This window comes from Salvelinus sp. IW2-2015, linkage group LG25, assembly GCF_002910315.2.
Source record: "Salvelinus sp. IW2-2015 linkage group LG25, ASM291031v2, whole genome shotgun sequence".
Lineage (NCBI taxonomy): Eukaryota > Metazoa > Chordata > Actinopteri > Salmoniformes > Salmonidae > Salvelinus > Salvelinus sp. IW2-2015.
The window spans coordinates 18,614,202-18,629,784 of NC_036865.1; the positions used below are offsets into that span (position 1 = coordinate 18,614,202).

Here is a 15,583-nt window from a genome sequence, read left to right on the forward strand (position 1 = left end):
CTACCCTCTACACTCCACATCTTACCAACTCCCTAGCCAACTCCCTAACCCAACTCACTGCCAACTCACTGCCAACTCCCTGCAACTCCTGCCCAACTCCCTAACCAACTTCCCTACCAAACTCACTGCCAACTCACTGCAGCCACCAACTCCCTGCCAACTCCCCTGCCAACTCCCTGCCAAACTCCCCTACCAACTCACTGCCAACTCCCCTGCAAAACTCCCCTGCCCAACTCCCTACCAACTCCCTGAACCAACTCACTGCACAACTCACTGCCAACTCCCTGCCAAACTCCCTACCACAACTCACATGCCAACTCCCTACCAACTCACCTACCAACTCCCTAACCAACTCCCTACCAACTCCCTACCAACTCACGCCAACTCACTGCCAACTCCCTGCCAAACTCCCTCCAACTCCCTACCAACTCCCTACCAACTCCCTACCAACTCACTGCCAACTCCCTACCAACTCCCTACCAAACTCCTACCAACTCACTGCCAACTCACTGCCAACTCACTACCAACTCCCTACCAACCTCCCTCTACAACTCCCTACCAACTCACTACCAACTCCTACCAACTCCCTACCAACTCAACCAACTCACTACCAACTCACTACCAACTCCCAACCAACTCCCACTACCAACTCACTACCAACTCACCTACCAACTCCCTACCAACTCCCTGCCAACTCCCTGCCAACTCCCTACAACTCATGCCAACTCCCTACCAACTCACTGCCAACTCACTGCCAACTCCCGCCAACTCCTACCAACTCACTGCCAACTCACTACCAACTCACTACCCAACTCCCTACAACTCCTTACAAACTCCCTACCAACTCACACTCAACTCCCTACCAACTCACTACCAACTCCCTGCCAACTCCCTACCAACTCCCTACCAACTCACTGCCAACTCCCTACCAACTCACTGCCAACTCACTGCCAAACTCCCTTGCCAACTCACTGTCAACGCACTGTCAACGCACTGTCCAACTCCCTACCAACTCACTGCCAACTCCCTGCCAACTCCCTACCAACTCCCTGCCAACCCCTGCCAACTCCCTGCCAACTCACTGCCAACCCCTGCCAACTCCCTGCCAACTCTCCTACCAACTCACTACCAACTCATACCAACCACTACCAACTCCCTACCAACTCCCTGCCAACCCCTGCCAACCTCACTGCCAACTCACTACCAACTCACTACCAGCTCCCTACCAACTCCCTACCCACTCACTGCCAACTCCCCCCTAACAAACTCACTGCCAACTCACTGTCCAACTCACTGCCAACTCACTGCCCAACTCACTGTCAACTCACTGTCAACTCACTGCCAACTCCCTGCCAACTCCCTACCAACTCCCTACCAACTCACTGCCAACTCACTGCCAACTCCCTACAACTCCCTGCCAACTCCTCCAACTCACTACCAACTCCCTACCAACTCACTGTCAACTCCCTACCAACTCACTGCCAACTCCCTGCCAACTCACTGTCAACTCCCACTGCCAACTCCCTACTAACTCCCTGCCAACTCACTGCAACTCCCTACCAGCTCACTACCAAACTCACCTACCAGCTCCCCTACCAACTCCCTGCCAACTCACTGCAACTCCCCTACCAAACTCACTGCCAACTCACTGCCCAACTCACTGCCAATCCACTGTCAACTCACTGTCAACTCACTGCCAACTCCCTGCCAACTCCCTACCCTACCAACACCACTGCCAACTTCACTGCCAACTCCACTACCACACTCCCTGCCAAACTCACTGCCAACTCACTGACCAACTCCCTAACCAACTCACTGCCCAACTCCCTCACCAAACTCCCTACCAACTCACTGCCCAACTCCACGGCTGCCAACTCACTGTCAAAACTCACTTGCCAACTCCCTAACTAAACTCACCTGCCAACTCACTGCAACTCCCTACCAGCTCACTGCCAACCACTGCCAAACTCCCTACCAACTCCTACCAACTCACTGCCAACTCACTGTCAAACTCACTGCCAAACTCCCTGCCAACTCACTGCCAACTCACTGCCATCTCCCTGCCAACTCACTGCCAACTCACTGCCATCTCCCTGCCAACTCACTGCCAACTCACTACCAACCCTACCAACTCACTACCAACTCCCTGCCAACCCCTGCCAACTCCCTACCAACTCCCATACCAACTCACTGCCAACTCACTGCCAACTCCCTGCCAACTCACTGCCAACTCACTGTCAACCAACTGTCAACCACTGGCAACTCCCTACCAACTCACTGCCAACTCCCTGTCAACTCCCTACCAACTCCCTACCAAACTCACTACCATCTCACTACCAACTCACTACCAACTCCCTACCAACTCCCTGCCACTCACTGCCAACTCCTACCAACCCTACCAACTCCCTGCCAACTCCCTACCAACTCACTGCCAACTCACTGCCAACTCACTGCCAACTCACTGCCAACTCCCCTACCAACTCCCTGCCAACTCACTGCCAACTCACTGCCATCTCCCTACCAACTCACTGCCAACTCACTGCCAACTCACTGCCAACTCCCTACCAACTCCTACCAACTCCCTGCCACTCACTGCCAACTCACTGTCAACTCACTGCCAACTCCCTACCAACTCACTGCCAACTCACTGCCAACTCATGCCAACTCACTGCCATCTCCCTGCCAACTCACTGCCAACTCACTGCCAACTCACTGCCAAATCATGCCAAATCACTGCCAACTCACTGCCAACTCACTGCCACTCACTGCCAACTCACTGCCAACCACTGCCAAATCACTGCCAACTCACTGTCAACGCACTGTCAACGCACTGTCAACTCCCTACCAACTCACTGCCAACTCCCTGCCAACTCCCTACCAACTCCTGCCAACTCCCTGCCAACTCCCTTGCCAACTCACTGCCAACTCCTGCCAACTCCCTGCCAACTCCCTACCAACTCACACGATACAACTCACTACCAACTCACTACCAACTCCCTACCAACTCCCTGCCAACTCCCTGCCCACTCACTGCCACTCACTACCAACTCACTACCCAGCTCCCTACCAACTCCCTACCAACTCACTGCCAACTCCCCTAACAAAACTCACTGCCAACTCACTGCCAACTCACTGCCAACTCCCTAAACAAACTCAACTGCAACTCCCCTACCAACTCACTGCCAACTCCTCTGTCAAAACTCCCTACCAACTCCCTACAACTCACTACCATCTCACTACCAACTCACTACCAACTCCCTACCAACTCCCTGCCAACTCACTGCACACTCCCTACCAACTCCCTACCAACTCACTCGCCAACTCCCTACCAACTCACTGCCAACTCCACTGCCAACTCACTGCCAACTCACTGCCAACTCCCTACCAACTCCTGCCAACTCACTGCCAACTCACTGCCTCTCCCTACCAACTCACTGCCAACTCACTGCCAACTCACTGCCAACTCCCTACAACTCCCTACCAACTCCCTGCCAACTCACTGCCAACTCACTGTCAACTCACTGCCAACTCCCTACCAACTCACTGCCAACACACTGCAACTCATTGCCAACTCACTGCCATCTCCCTGCCAACTCACTGCCAACTCACTGCCAACTCACTGCCAAATCATTGCCAAATCACTGCCAAACTCACTTGCCAACTCACTGCCAACTCACTGCCAACTCTCACTGCCAAATCACTGCCAACTCACTGTCAACGCACTGTCAACGCACTGTCAACTCCCTACCAACTCACTGCCCACTCCCTGCCCAACTCCCTACCAACTCCCTGCCAACTCCCTGCCAACTCCCTGCCAACTCACTGCCAACTCCCTGCCAACTCCCTGCCAACTCCCTACCAACTCACTACCAACTCACTACCAACTCACTACCAACTCCCTACCAACTCCCTGCCAACTCCCTGCCAACTCACTGCCAACTCACTACCAACTCACTACCAGCTCCCTACCAACTCCCTACCAACTCACGCCAACTCCCCTAACAAACTCAACTTGCCAACTCACTGCCAACTCACTCCAACTCACTGCCAACTCCACTGTCAACTCACTGTCAAACTCACTGCCAAAAACCTCCCCCTGCCAACTCCCTACCAACTCCCTACCAAACTCCACTGCCAACTCACTGCCAACTCCCTACCAACTCCCTGCCAACTCACTGCCAACTCACTACCAACTCCCTACCAACTCACTTGCCAACTCCCTACCAACTCCCTACCAACTCAACTCTGCCAACTCACTGTCAACTGCCACTTGCCAACTCCCTGCACCACTGCACTGCCAACTCACTGCCAATCTCCCCTGCCAACTCACTGCCAACTCACTGCCCATCACCCTGCCAACTCACTGCCAACTCACTACCAACTCCCTACCAACGTCAACTACCATCAAACTCCCTGCCAACCCCCTGCCAAACTCCCTACCAACTCCCTACCAACTCACTGCCAACTCACTGCCAACCCTGCCACTCACTGCCAACTCACTGTCAACGCCACTGTCAACCACTACTGCAACTCCCCTACCAACTCACTGCCAACTCCCTGTCCAACTCCCCTACCAACTCCCTACCAACTTCACCTACCATCTCACTACCACTGCCACTACCAAACTCCCTACCAACCTCCCTGCCAACTCACTGCCAAACTCCCTACCCAACTCCTACCAACTCCTACCAAAACTCCCTACCAACTCACTGCCAACTCACTGCCAACACTCACTGCCAAACTCACTCGCCAACTCCCTAAAGCAACTCACTGCCAACTCACTGCCAACTCACTGCCATCCTCCACTGCACCAATCCAAACTGATCACTGCCAACTCACCTGCCCACTCCTGAGCTCAAAGCTTCCTCCTGAGGGCCGATTACAGCGTCTCCTTACATCCAAACTCCCGTGGCAAATTCTCTGACCTTGCCGTCGCGACTCCTCCACTGTTCCAAATCTCCGAACCTACGCCTCAAAACCGAACACGTCTAACTCGTTGCTCTTGGCCTCTTCGCGTTGGACCTCGGAGTTCAGTCTCAGTAGGTTGCATGCGATGATGGTCGCCCTCCGTTTAGGCACTGACCCTTGACAGAGGCTGTGCTCTTCCCACCAAGGCAGTGTAAATCGCTGTAAACAAGGGGAAAGAATTGTCAGGCATTTAGGAGTGCAGACGTTGGTAGGGACTTGGTGCAGTGAGTGGCAGTGAGGTAGATTGAGCATAGCGTTAGAGGTGCGCGTAGGGAGGATTTAATTAGAGCCAGTCATTAGTTTCGCATTGAGTTTATGCCTACTCAGAGGTGTGTTGTTATGGAGAAAGTGTTGTGATAGGACAGATGATCCTTAATGGTCTCGCTGGCGCATGTAGATGTTGTCCCGCCAGTGATGTTCTTAGAGGGCCACGCGATGAAATGGTGTAGGGCACAATTGTTCTGTCTTGTGTCTCATAAGGAACAAGTTGTAGGCAGAGCGTCATCACATGCCTGAAGAGTATGAGGAGAGGTTCCATGGTAAGTGAGTATAACCGATTTGATTCGCTCATGTGGCTCTCTGTGCAGACAGCATATATTTTTTTTGTTAAATTGAGGTGATTTGGCACCAAAGATGAGCTCATGCAGTTAGGGTAAGTCGTAATTCAGATTAATCAGGGTGCAATGAGAGTGCGAAGTATATAAATATTGTAGTAAGTTATAGTGAGATTGTTTAGAACGAGAATAGGAGAATAAATGATATTTGAGTCAGGTGACAGGGTTGCCTCTGGTTCAGTCTAACTGTTGGGCATCAGGGAGTGCATAGCGTGGTGTCCAAGGTGATAGTTCGAGAGCGAGTGATGTGTCAAATCCTACAGTTTGTAAGTATGCTCCAGTGGCAGACATGAAATAAAAAATAGCTGATTGTTGTGGTTTATCTACTGCTTTCTACATCAAATGTTGTTGTAGGCTAGACGTTTCGATTGGCGAGGTTTGACCGATGGTCTACGCTGTGTATTGTTTTGCATATATGCAACGCGAGTGTGATCAGTAGTACAAAAGAGATTAAAAGTAAGTTGCTAAGGGAGAGCGTATTGAGCAGCTTCGGGGGTACACTAGATCGGTCGTCAGTCGCGTCCAGTTACTTCTCGATGAATAGCGTTCCTTTCTCCGTGCGTCTCAGGTGGAGGATTATCAGTGATAGCTGTGCAACAATACTCGGCAGGTGGCAGTTGGGCAATGAGTGAGTGAGACCCAATAGATGCCCTGTGCGATGTGTCACTCGCTTTTCCGGCAAGAGAGTTGTGAAAGCACGTGCAGCGCGCACCCTCCCCAGGGTGACCTGACTCTCGGAATCAGTTGATTCCGGCTAAGTCTCAGGGACATAGATCGACTGTGACCCCCGTGTACCAAGTCAGGGAGTTGGCAGTGAATGGTCGATGACATGAATGATGTGAGAAATCACCTGGTCCCTAGGCGGCATATGATTTGGGCGTTCGGTAGGAGTTGTGGAGACACTCATGAGAAGAAGGATTGGCAATAGTCTTGAGCCTGGCTAAAACCGTGTTCCGGAATTAGTTTGCGCACTCTATGGTCAATCTTTAAGCCGTAAGTGAGTTTATTCGACGATGTAGAAAAAAGCCACGATTTAGGCACGCTGAGCAGACGTTTTGCTGTGGATTGAGGACTTGTAGTCAAAATGCGTAGAACAATTATGTCTGACCCAGTGAGTTAAGAGTAGGCGAGGTAAATAGTTCCCGAGTTTTGAGTGCGGAGTTGGCAGGAGGAGCGTTGGACCTAGTGAAATTATGACAAGTGATCAACAGCCAGTTGACTAGTGTAGGCATTCTAGAGTCACTCGAAGTAAAAATCCTAGGGGGCATGTTGATAGTTGTGCAAGCTAACAAACAAGGTGTAGTCTAGTAAGACTAATTTTGCAAATTGTGCCGAAGTGTGCAGGCGGGGATAGTGTAGTCCTCTTGCTAATTTCTCGAGTGGTATGGTAGGATAGGATAGCGGATTGGTAAAGTGACTGCTCTTCAGATTTTACTTACTACGTGTTTTTAGGTGCAGTTGGTAGTGAGTTGGCAGTGAGTTGGCAGGGAGGTTGGCAAGGGAGTTGGGTATAACAGCTGGTGAATTTACTATTTGATATTTTTGACCACTGGGTACTATGTTGACATCCAGCTACTATGTTCCTAAAAGTGAGAAGAGTTTGTGTGTTTATTTGATCTCATTACATTTTACGGCATTCGGCCTAGGGGACGAACCATGGCAGGGAAGACAGTGACAGTTTGAATGTTAGGGCGAGACAACAGGGATGGACAAGGAGTTGGCAATGGCCTAGTTAGAGTTCCAAGCGGATACTACTTATGGCTAAGGAGGAGAGATTACTGCTGCGCATTCGGAGTCGCACCAGTGCGGCAGTGACCGTTTCTTGATATGTGACGGAGTTGACCAAGCTAAAAATGCAACTCACTGCCAACTCACTGCCAACTCACTGCCAACTCACTGCCAAATCACTGCCAACTCACTGCCAACTCACTGCCAACTCACTGCAACTCACTGCCATCTCACTGCCATCTCACTGCCAACTGTCGACTTTGATGCTATACGCCGCCAGGTCACTATGTTATTTCTTGTATAGTAGGATTAGGACATAATGTGAGGTCTTCTTCTCCATCTGGCTCTGTAGATCTACGAAAAGACCGGCCCTAGCCTTTTGAGGGCCCGAAGCAACATTTTAGTGGCCAAAATTTTTCATTTTGCCTTAGGGTAGAGAGACATCTTTGCACTTTTATAGCTCATTTCCTGCAGTTATTCTACTAATTTTGCCATGATTTATGCCATGTTAATATGATATCTGAGTGAGAGTGACTAACAAAATCAATGGGGGACTTCCGGAGGTCAGGGCCCCTGGGCTCGTGCCCTGCGCTTGGAATTCAACCATCATTACTACAAGTTTGTGGCGAAATCCTGCACTTCTGCACATCCTGTACTACTTTAGGAGCACACGAGCTGTCAGGAAGGAGGAAATAAATATAGCTCTTCCATCTCTGTGTGATAGCTCTCGGTTGGCGCGGCAGTTTTGACGGTGTGTGCAACTCTTTGCAGAAGTCTTGTTTATTTTCGCCGCGCTTAGTTTATGAAAGTTTTAAGTCAGATCGCCGTGTACAGCTCTACTGTGTGTTTAGAATCTGTTGGGACTGCTCTTTCCATTGATTGCATGGATCGTTAGCAACATTGTTGTGGAGTTTTTATGAGACAAACTAAACTAACCAAAGAGTGTGTCAGGCGGAGGAAGGTACGAATAAAGCTTCAACACTGGGGTAGCCTTCAACAGCTAAGCCCTCTCTCGCTCTTTCTATTTCTCTCTTCAGTCCTTTACACTGGAAAAAAAAAATCTCTCATTGTGCTCCTTTTTTTCTTGTGCTGCTGTGGAACTTTTGCACAGCAGTACTTACTGAAAGGGAGGTTGCGTGTGAGTTTATAATTTTTTATTATTGTTTGAACTGTATTGATTTTTTGAGGGACTAGTGAAATTTGGTTTATACAGTCATGCCCCACTCACTCCTCCACTGGGAGGTAATACAGATTATTGCAAATCCCGTTTGGTTGATAACTGGGTTCTTTCTGGTCAGTTGTTTCTATGAAGTTGCCTCTGAGTTGCTCTAACATTCTTATTGTATGAGGTATTATTGGTTGGTTTACCTCTGTGCTGTGACTGGTGTTCATGTGGTGTGTGTTATCCATTCTCTCCACTGGCTACCTGGCAAACAGGTAGCCAGATATCCATTCTCTCCAGTGGCTACCTGGCAAACAGGCTACACTCTAGGGCCAGTGACTGACATAACAAGAGAAAAACTGCTGATGTACAACCAAATTTTGAAATTGCACCTTGTGTATTCTACTATTCTAACCCTCAACAGTAAATTGAAACCCTGACTGAGTTCTTAAAAACTAGCAGCCATGGGGGCCCTAAGCAGTCATTTATGTCACTTAGTGGCTAGAGCCGGCCCTGATCTAGGACATCAGTAAGACATAAACTCCAACCATACAGCTCTTCCTTAGCTGCTGGTCCAGTAACATTCTGTTCTCTCTCTTCACACAAGATTTACCTGCTCCATATTTATTCAAATAAGTTCTGCTCGGCTTCCTCTTGGCAGTGCCATTTAATCATGTCGTTTTTCCAGTCCACCCCAGCAGCTTTCCTCCTCAACTCACTTTCCACCCATTCAGTTCAGCCCTGACATTCTCTCCCATAAAGAAGAGCCATGGTTTACCGCAGTAAATTTAGAGTGGTATTTTCTGCCTGATGAAGTGTCACATATCCACAGTAATGGGTGTTACAGGTCAACAACCACCCAGAAGACTTGTTATGAAGATGAAGTTTGACTTAGAAACTGCAGCTAGTCTTCAGAAAGTTGTCACACAAAAGTCCTAAATGAAAAAAATACTGTTCTACCTGTCGGTTGAACTGGACCAGTTAATGAAACTCTGTAAAATGTACAGTAGTGTTTCAACTTTTGGCTACACAAAGACACTACATCTACAGTATATGTTGAGCCAAGTCATGTAGTTAAAGTTAAGTTGTACTTCTAAGCCCAACTGATGTTGTGTTATTTATGTTATCCAACAGGAGGATCCCTTTGTGATGGTAGCTGAGAACATCCTTGGCCAACCTAAACGCTACAAAGGCTTCTCCATCGATGTCCTGGATTCTTTGGCCAAGATTCTGGGCTTCAAGTATGAGATCTACCAGGTGGCTGATGGGAAGTATGGCTCTCCTACCTCAAATGGCTCCTGGAATGGCATGATCGGAGATCTCATCAGTAAGGTAAGTCTGTCAATCACAACTGGAGTTTGTACTGTTGATTGATAGTTTGCTGTTGACTGCTCTGGGGACATCATCTTGCATATTGCTGCAGTTCTCTCAGCCCTTGGTAGCTGACTGTAGCCTTGACACAGTGGAGTCCATTATAGTTTGGGCCTTCTTGGAAAGATACTTCACCGCACATGTTCTTCAGTGTGATGGCTCGCTTTTGTGACAGATCTGTTATGTCCAAATGATGTTTGCATCAAAGTGGGCCACTATAGTCTGGCCATCAGGCTGACAGTCAGGCTGCTCCAGACAAAGCAGTCCCACCAGTGCAGGAGGGACTTCAACTCAGCAGACTGACAATGCTAACAGTAGGGGAGTGAGTGGGCAGGGGACAATTATATCACCCAATGGAGTAAAGAATAACCAGTAAAAATAAGACTGCTGTTGGCTTTTTTGCGATCGTTTCCACAATGTGCAAGTCCCTGTCATTTCCTGTAAGTGAGCTTGCTGCAGAGAATGTAGCCCAGGTGGGCTACTTTTCAGCCCTTCATGCTAACGATAATCTGTGGACAACATCACTTAATGGAGGGAGAACTTATCTTTGATTATGGCCTTGAGTTAGAGAGCTAGTGTTTAACCCAACAATCCAGACATATGATCTGTGTCATAGGGTCCCACTCTAGCAGCAGGTGTCCAAAACCATGCCATTACCAGAGTGGTGACAATGCTGTGAAATGAGGGGAAAACAAGTACACCACCACCAGACACGAGCAACATATGATCAGTGTACTGTAACTCTGTCATTTGAGATTAACGTTTACAGTAAAGCTTTACAATAAAAGGATTTAGTTGATTGCCATGTGGAATGTCTGACCTCTAAAGGTCTGCGTTAGGTCCAGGGACCTCATGATACAATATTATCACAATACTTAGGTGCCAATATGATATATATTGTGATTCTCACACTTCTATATGTATTGTGATTCGATACTGCAATTTTTGGGCAATTTGATGTTCCAAACATATTGCTCACCATATGTCTGCTGCAGAGAGATGAGAGAGCATGAGAAAACGAGTTTTGACCAGTCAGGGAAATAAAAGTGCTGAAAACATGTTGGCTCACTGTTTAAAAAGAAGATGGAGAACAAGCTATAGGATGACAAATACCAGAGTTTTGACGCAGGTACAGCTGACTAGCGCTAGCTAACCCTACCTATAGTATAACTTCTATAGTATAACTCTACCTAACAGTATAAACTTCTATAGTATAACCCTACCTATAGTATAAACGTATATAGTATAACTCTACCTATAGAATAACTTCTATAGTATAACATTACCTATAGTATAACGTATATAGTATAACTCTACCTATAGAAATAACTTCTACAGTATAACCCTACCTATAGTATAACTTCTATAGTATAATCTACCTACAGTATAACTTCTATAGTATAACCCTACCTATAGTATAAACGTATATAGTATAACTCTACCTATAGAATAACTTCTATAGTATAACATTACCTATAGTATAACTTCTATAGTAAACTTCTATAGTATAACCCTACCTATAGTATAACTTCTATAGTATAACCCTACATATAGTATAACTTCTATAGTATAACTCTACTATATTATAACTTCTATAGTATAACTCTACCTATAGAATCATTTCTATAGTATAACCCTACCTAAAGTATAACTTCTATAGTATAACCATACCTATAGTATAACTTCTATAGTATAACCCTACCTATAGTATAACGTCTATAGTATAACCATACCTATAATATAACTTCTATAGTATAACCCTACCTATAGTATAACTTCTATAGTATAACCCTACCTATAGTATAACTTCTATAGTATAACCCTACCTATAGTATAACTTCTATAGTATAACCCTACCTATAGTATAACTCTTTAGTATAACCCTGCCTATTGTATACCTTTCTATAGTATAACCCTACCTATAGTATAACTTCTATAGTATAAACCTACCTATAGTATAACTTCTATAGTATAACCTCACCTATAGTATAACTTCTATAGTATAACCTACTATAGTATAACTTCTATGTATACCTACTAAGTATAACTTCTATAGTATAACCTACCTATAGTATAACTTCAATAGTATAACCTACCTATAGTATAACTTCTATAGTATAAACTCTACCTATAGTATAACTTTCTATAGTATAACTCTACTATAGTATAACTTCTACGTAAACCCTACCTATAGTATAACTTCTATAGTATAACCCTACCTATAGTATAACTTCTATAGTATAACCCTACCTATAGTATAACTTCGGAGGATTTGACAAATAAAAGTTTGATTTGATTTGACTTATTTTTATTTATTTATTAAATACAAATCGATACTTGGAGTCAAATATATATATAATATCATCCAAAAATAATATTGCGATATATAAATGTATCAAATGTTTTCCCATCCTTTTCTGCACGGCCTTCTGTTGTTTGAAATAGAACAAGTGTGAAAGAAAGAAATAACAGAGGGCAAAATCTTGTCGCTTTCATTTCAAGCCCATACAAAGAACAAACGAAAAAGCCACAACACAGACATTTTACAGTGTTATTACATCAACTTTTTTCTGTGACTTTGGCCTCAAGATAAAATGAAATGGCAAACATCAACAAACAGATTATTATCTCTGAACCAACATCTTAAATGTCATGGCTGTAACTGATGTATCTCTCTATCTATCCACAGCGAGCAGACTTGGCAGTATCAGCCATCACCATAACTCCAGAGAGGGAGAGCGTGGTGGACTTTAGCAAGCGCTACCTGGACTACTCCGTGGGGATTCTGATGAGGAAGTCAGAGGAGAAGATCAATATTTTCTCTCTCCTGGCGCCCTTTGACCTGGCTGTGTGGGCGTGCATCGCAGCCGCCATCCCCGTGGTTGGGGTCATGATCTTCATCCTGAGGCGCGTCCAGGCAGTCCGCTCCCAGAATCCCCCAGGGGGACACCAGGCCACCTCTGTGTCCACATCCCTCCAGAGCGCCATCTGGATTGTCTACGGAGCCTTTGTACAGCAAGGTGAGCTTGGTAATGTGGCATCAAAAGAAATAGGGTACACCAGCATCTTGCAGCAAAGTTGCTTCATATATAGTGGAATGCTTACTTGTTACAATATCACCAACAACAAGACAGCAACTTTTTACCATTGTGGTACCTCAGTCCGTTGGCAGCAATATGACACCAACATAGATAGATCCATAGATGGCTAGATGTATATATATACAGAACCTGTCAAAAGTTTGGACACACCTACTCATTCCAGGGTTTTTCTTAATATTTTACATTTTTCTACATTGTAGAATAATAGTGAAGACATCAAAACTATGAAATAACACGTATGGAATCATGTAGTAACCAAAAAAGTGTTAAACAAATGAAAATATATTTTATTTTAGAGATTCTTTAAAGTAGCCACGCTTTGCCTTGATGACAGCTTTGCACACTCTTGGCATTCTCTCAACCAGCTTCATGAGGTAGTCACCTGGAATGCATTTCAATTAACAGGTGTGCCTTCTTAAAAGTTAATTTGTGCATTAGTTTTGTTGTGACAAGGTAGGTGTGGTATACAGGAGATAGCCCTATTTGGTAAAAGACCAAGTCCATGTTATGGCAAGAACAGCTTAAACAAACAAAGAAAAACAACAGTCCATCATCACTTTTAGACATGAAGGTCAGTCAATCCGGAAAATTCAAGAAATTTCAAGAAAGTTTCTTCAAGTGCAGTCGCAAAAACCATCAAGCGCTATGATGAAACTGGCTCGCATGAGAAACGCCACAGGAAAGGAAGACCCAGAGTTACCTCTGCTGCAGAGGATAAGTTCATTAGAGTTACCAGCCTCAGAAATTGCAGCCCAAATAAATGCTTCACAGAGTTCAAGTAACAGACACATCTCAACATCAACTGTTCAGAGGAGAGTGCTTGAATCAAACCTTCATGGTCAAATTGCTGCAAAGAAACCACTACTAAAGGACACCAATAAGAAGAAGAGACTTGCTTGGTCCAAGAAACATGAGCAATGGACATTAGACCGGTGGAAATGTGTCCTTTGGACTGATGAGTCCAAATTTGAGATTTTTGGTTTGCAGAGTATGTGAACAGATGATCTCCACATGTGTGGTTCCCACCGTGAAGCATGGAGGAGGAGGTGTGATGGTGTGGGAGTGCTTTGCTGGTGAAACTGTCTGTGATTTATTTAGAATTCAAGGCACACTTAATCAGCATGGCTATCACAGCTTTCTGCAGCGATATACCATCCCATCTGGTTTGCGCTTAGTGGGACTATCATTTGTTTTTCAACAGGACAATGACACAACACACCTCCAGGCTGTGTAAGGGCTATTTGACTAGAAGGAAGGAGAGTGATGGAGTGCTGCATCAGATGACCTGGCCTCCACAATCCCCCACCCTCAACCCAATTGAGATGGTTTGGGATGAGTTGGACCACAGAGTGAAGGAAAAGCAGCCAACAGGTGCTCAGCATATGTGGGAACTCCTTCAAGACTGTTGGAAAAGCATTCCAGCATTACTACCTGGTTAAGAGAATGCCAAGAGAGTGCAAAGCTGTCATCAAGACAAAGGGTGGCTACTTGGAAGAATCTGTTTAACACCTTTTTGGTTACTACATGATTCCACATGTGTTATTTCATAGTTGTGATGTCTTCACTATTATTCTACAATGTAGAAAATAGTAAAAATAAAGAAAAACCCTTTATTGAGTAGGTGTGTCCAAACTTATGACTGGTACTGTGAATAACCAGACATAAAAGCAATCGAAATAGCTTTTGTTATGTCCCTATGAATGCCACACATACAGACAGCAGCACAGAGGGGTTTCATTTGAAGCATGGAGCCCATTTTCCGCTATAGCATTTTAAGGGTTCCTTTGACTGAAGGAATATCAGGTATTTGAGTCTGATCTGGATCCAGGCATCTAAGATATGAATAACTTACTCCTTCAGCAACCCCTGTCAAACCGTCAAGAACATCTATCAAAGTATGGCACTTTGCCGGCAACCTTTTTAAGCCGAATCGGCAACTATATTTTAGGAAAGCTGGATCCTTGCATTTTTTCCTTTTCACTTGTTGACCTTGGGCACTTCTATTGGCACTTTGTGTTTCACTCAGGGGCATGGCATATCTGTTTCTCTTTAGAGAATGATGCGACTGTGTTGATAAATATGGATGCTACTGTAGAGTGGCAAGATTTAAGTAAGGTAAGGTTTAAATGTTTATAATGTCATTCTAAATCTTGGCAGAGCTTTCTTGTAATATATATATATATAAATATATATATATACACAGTATATATACTGTATACACACACTGTATATACAAAAGTATGTGGACACTCCTTCAAATTAGTGGATTCGGCTATTTCAGCCACAACCGTTGCTGACAGGTGTAAAATAAATCGAGCACACCGCCATGCAATCTCCATAGACAAACATTAGCAGTAGAATGGCCTTACTGAAGAACTCAGTGACTTTCAACGTGGCACTGTCATAGGATGCCACCTTTCCAACAAATCAGTTCCTCAAATTTCTGCCCTGCGCGAGCTGCCCCGGTCAACTGTAAGTGCTGTTATTGTGAAGTGGAAACGTCTAGGAGCAACAACGGCTCAGCTGCTAAGTGGAAGGCCACACAAGCTCACAGAACGGGACCGCCGAGTACTGAAGTGCGTAGGGTGTAAAAATCGTCTGCCCTCGTTTGCAACGCTCACTACCGAGTTCCAAACTGC

General features: G+C 45.7%; 1 protein-coding gene across 2 annotated transcripts in view; it reads left to right on the forward strand.

Annotated features, from left to right (window-relative positions):
• The window catches only part of LOC111952067 (glutamate receptor ionotropic, delta-1), a 392,217-nt gene that overhangs the window by 356,139 nt on the left and 20,495 nt on the right, over window positions 1-15,583 (forward strand). For both annotated transcript variants that reach the window (XM_070434970.1, XM_023970525.2), the window contains exons 10-11: window positions 9,607-9,804; window positions 12,533-12,863. In XM_070434970.1, the coding sequence (XP_070291071.1) occupies window positions 9,607-9,804; window positions 12,533-12,863 (529 nt within the window). The remainder of the gene's footprint in view (window positions 1-9,606; window positions 9,805-12,532; window positions 12,864-15,583) is intronic.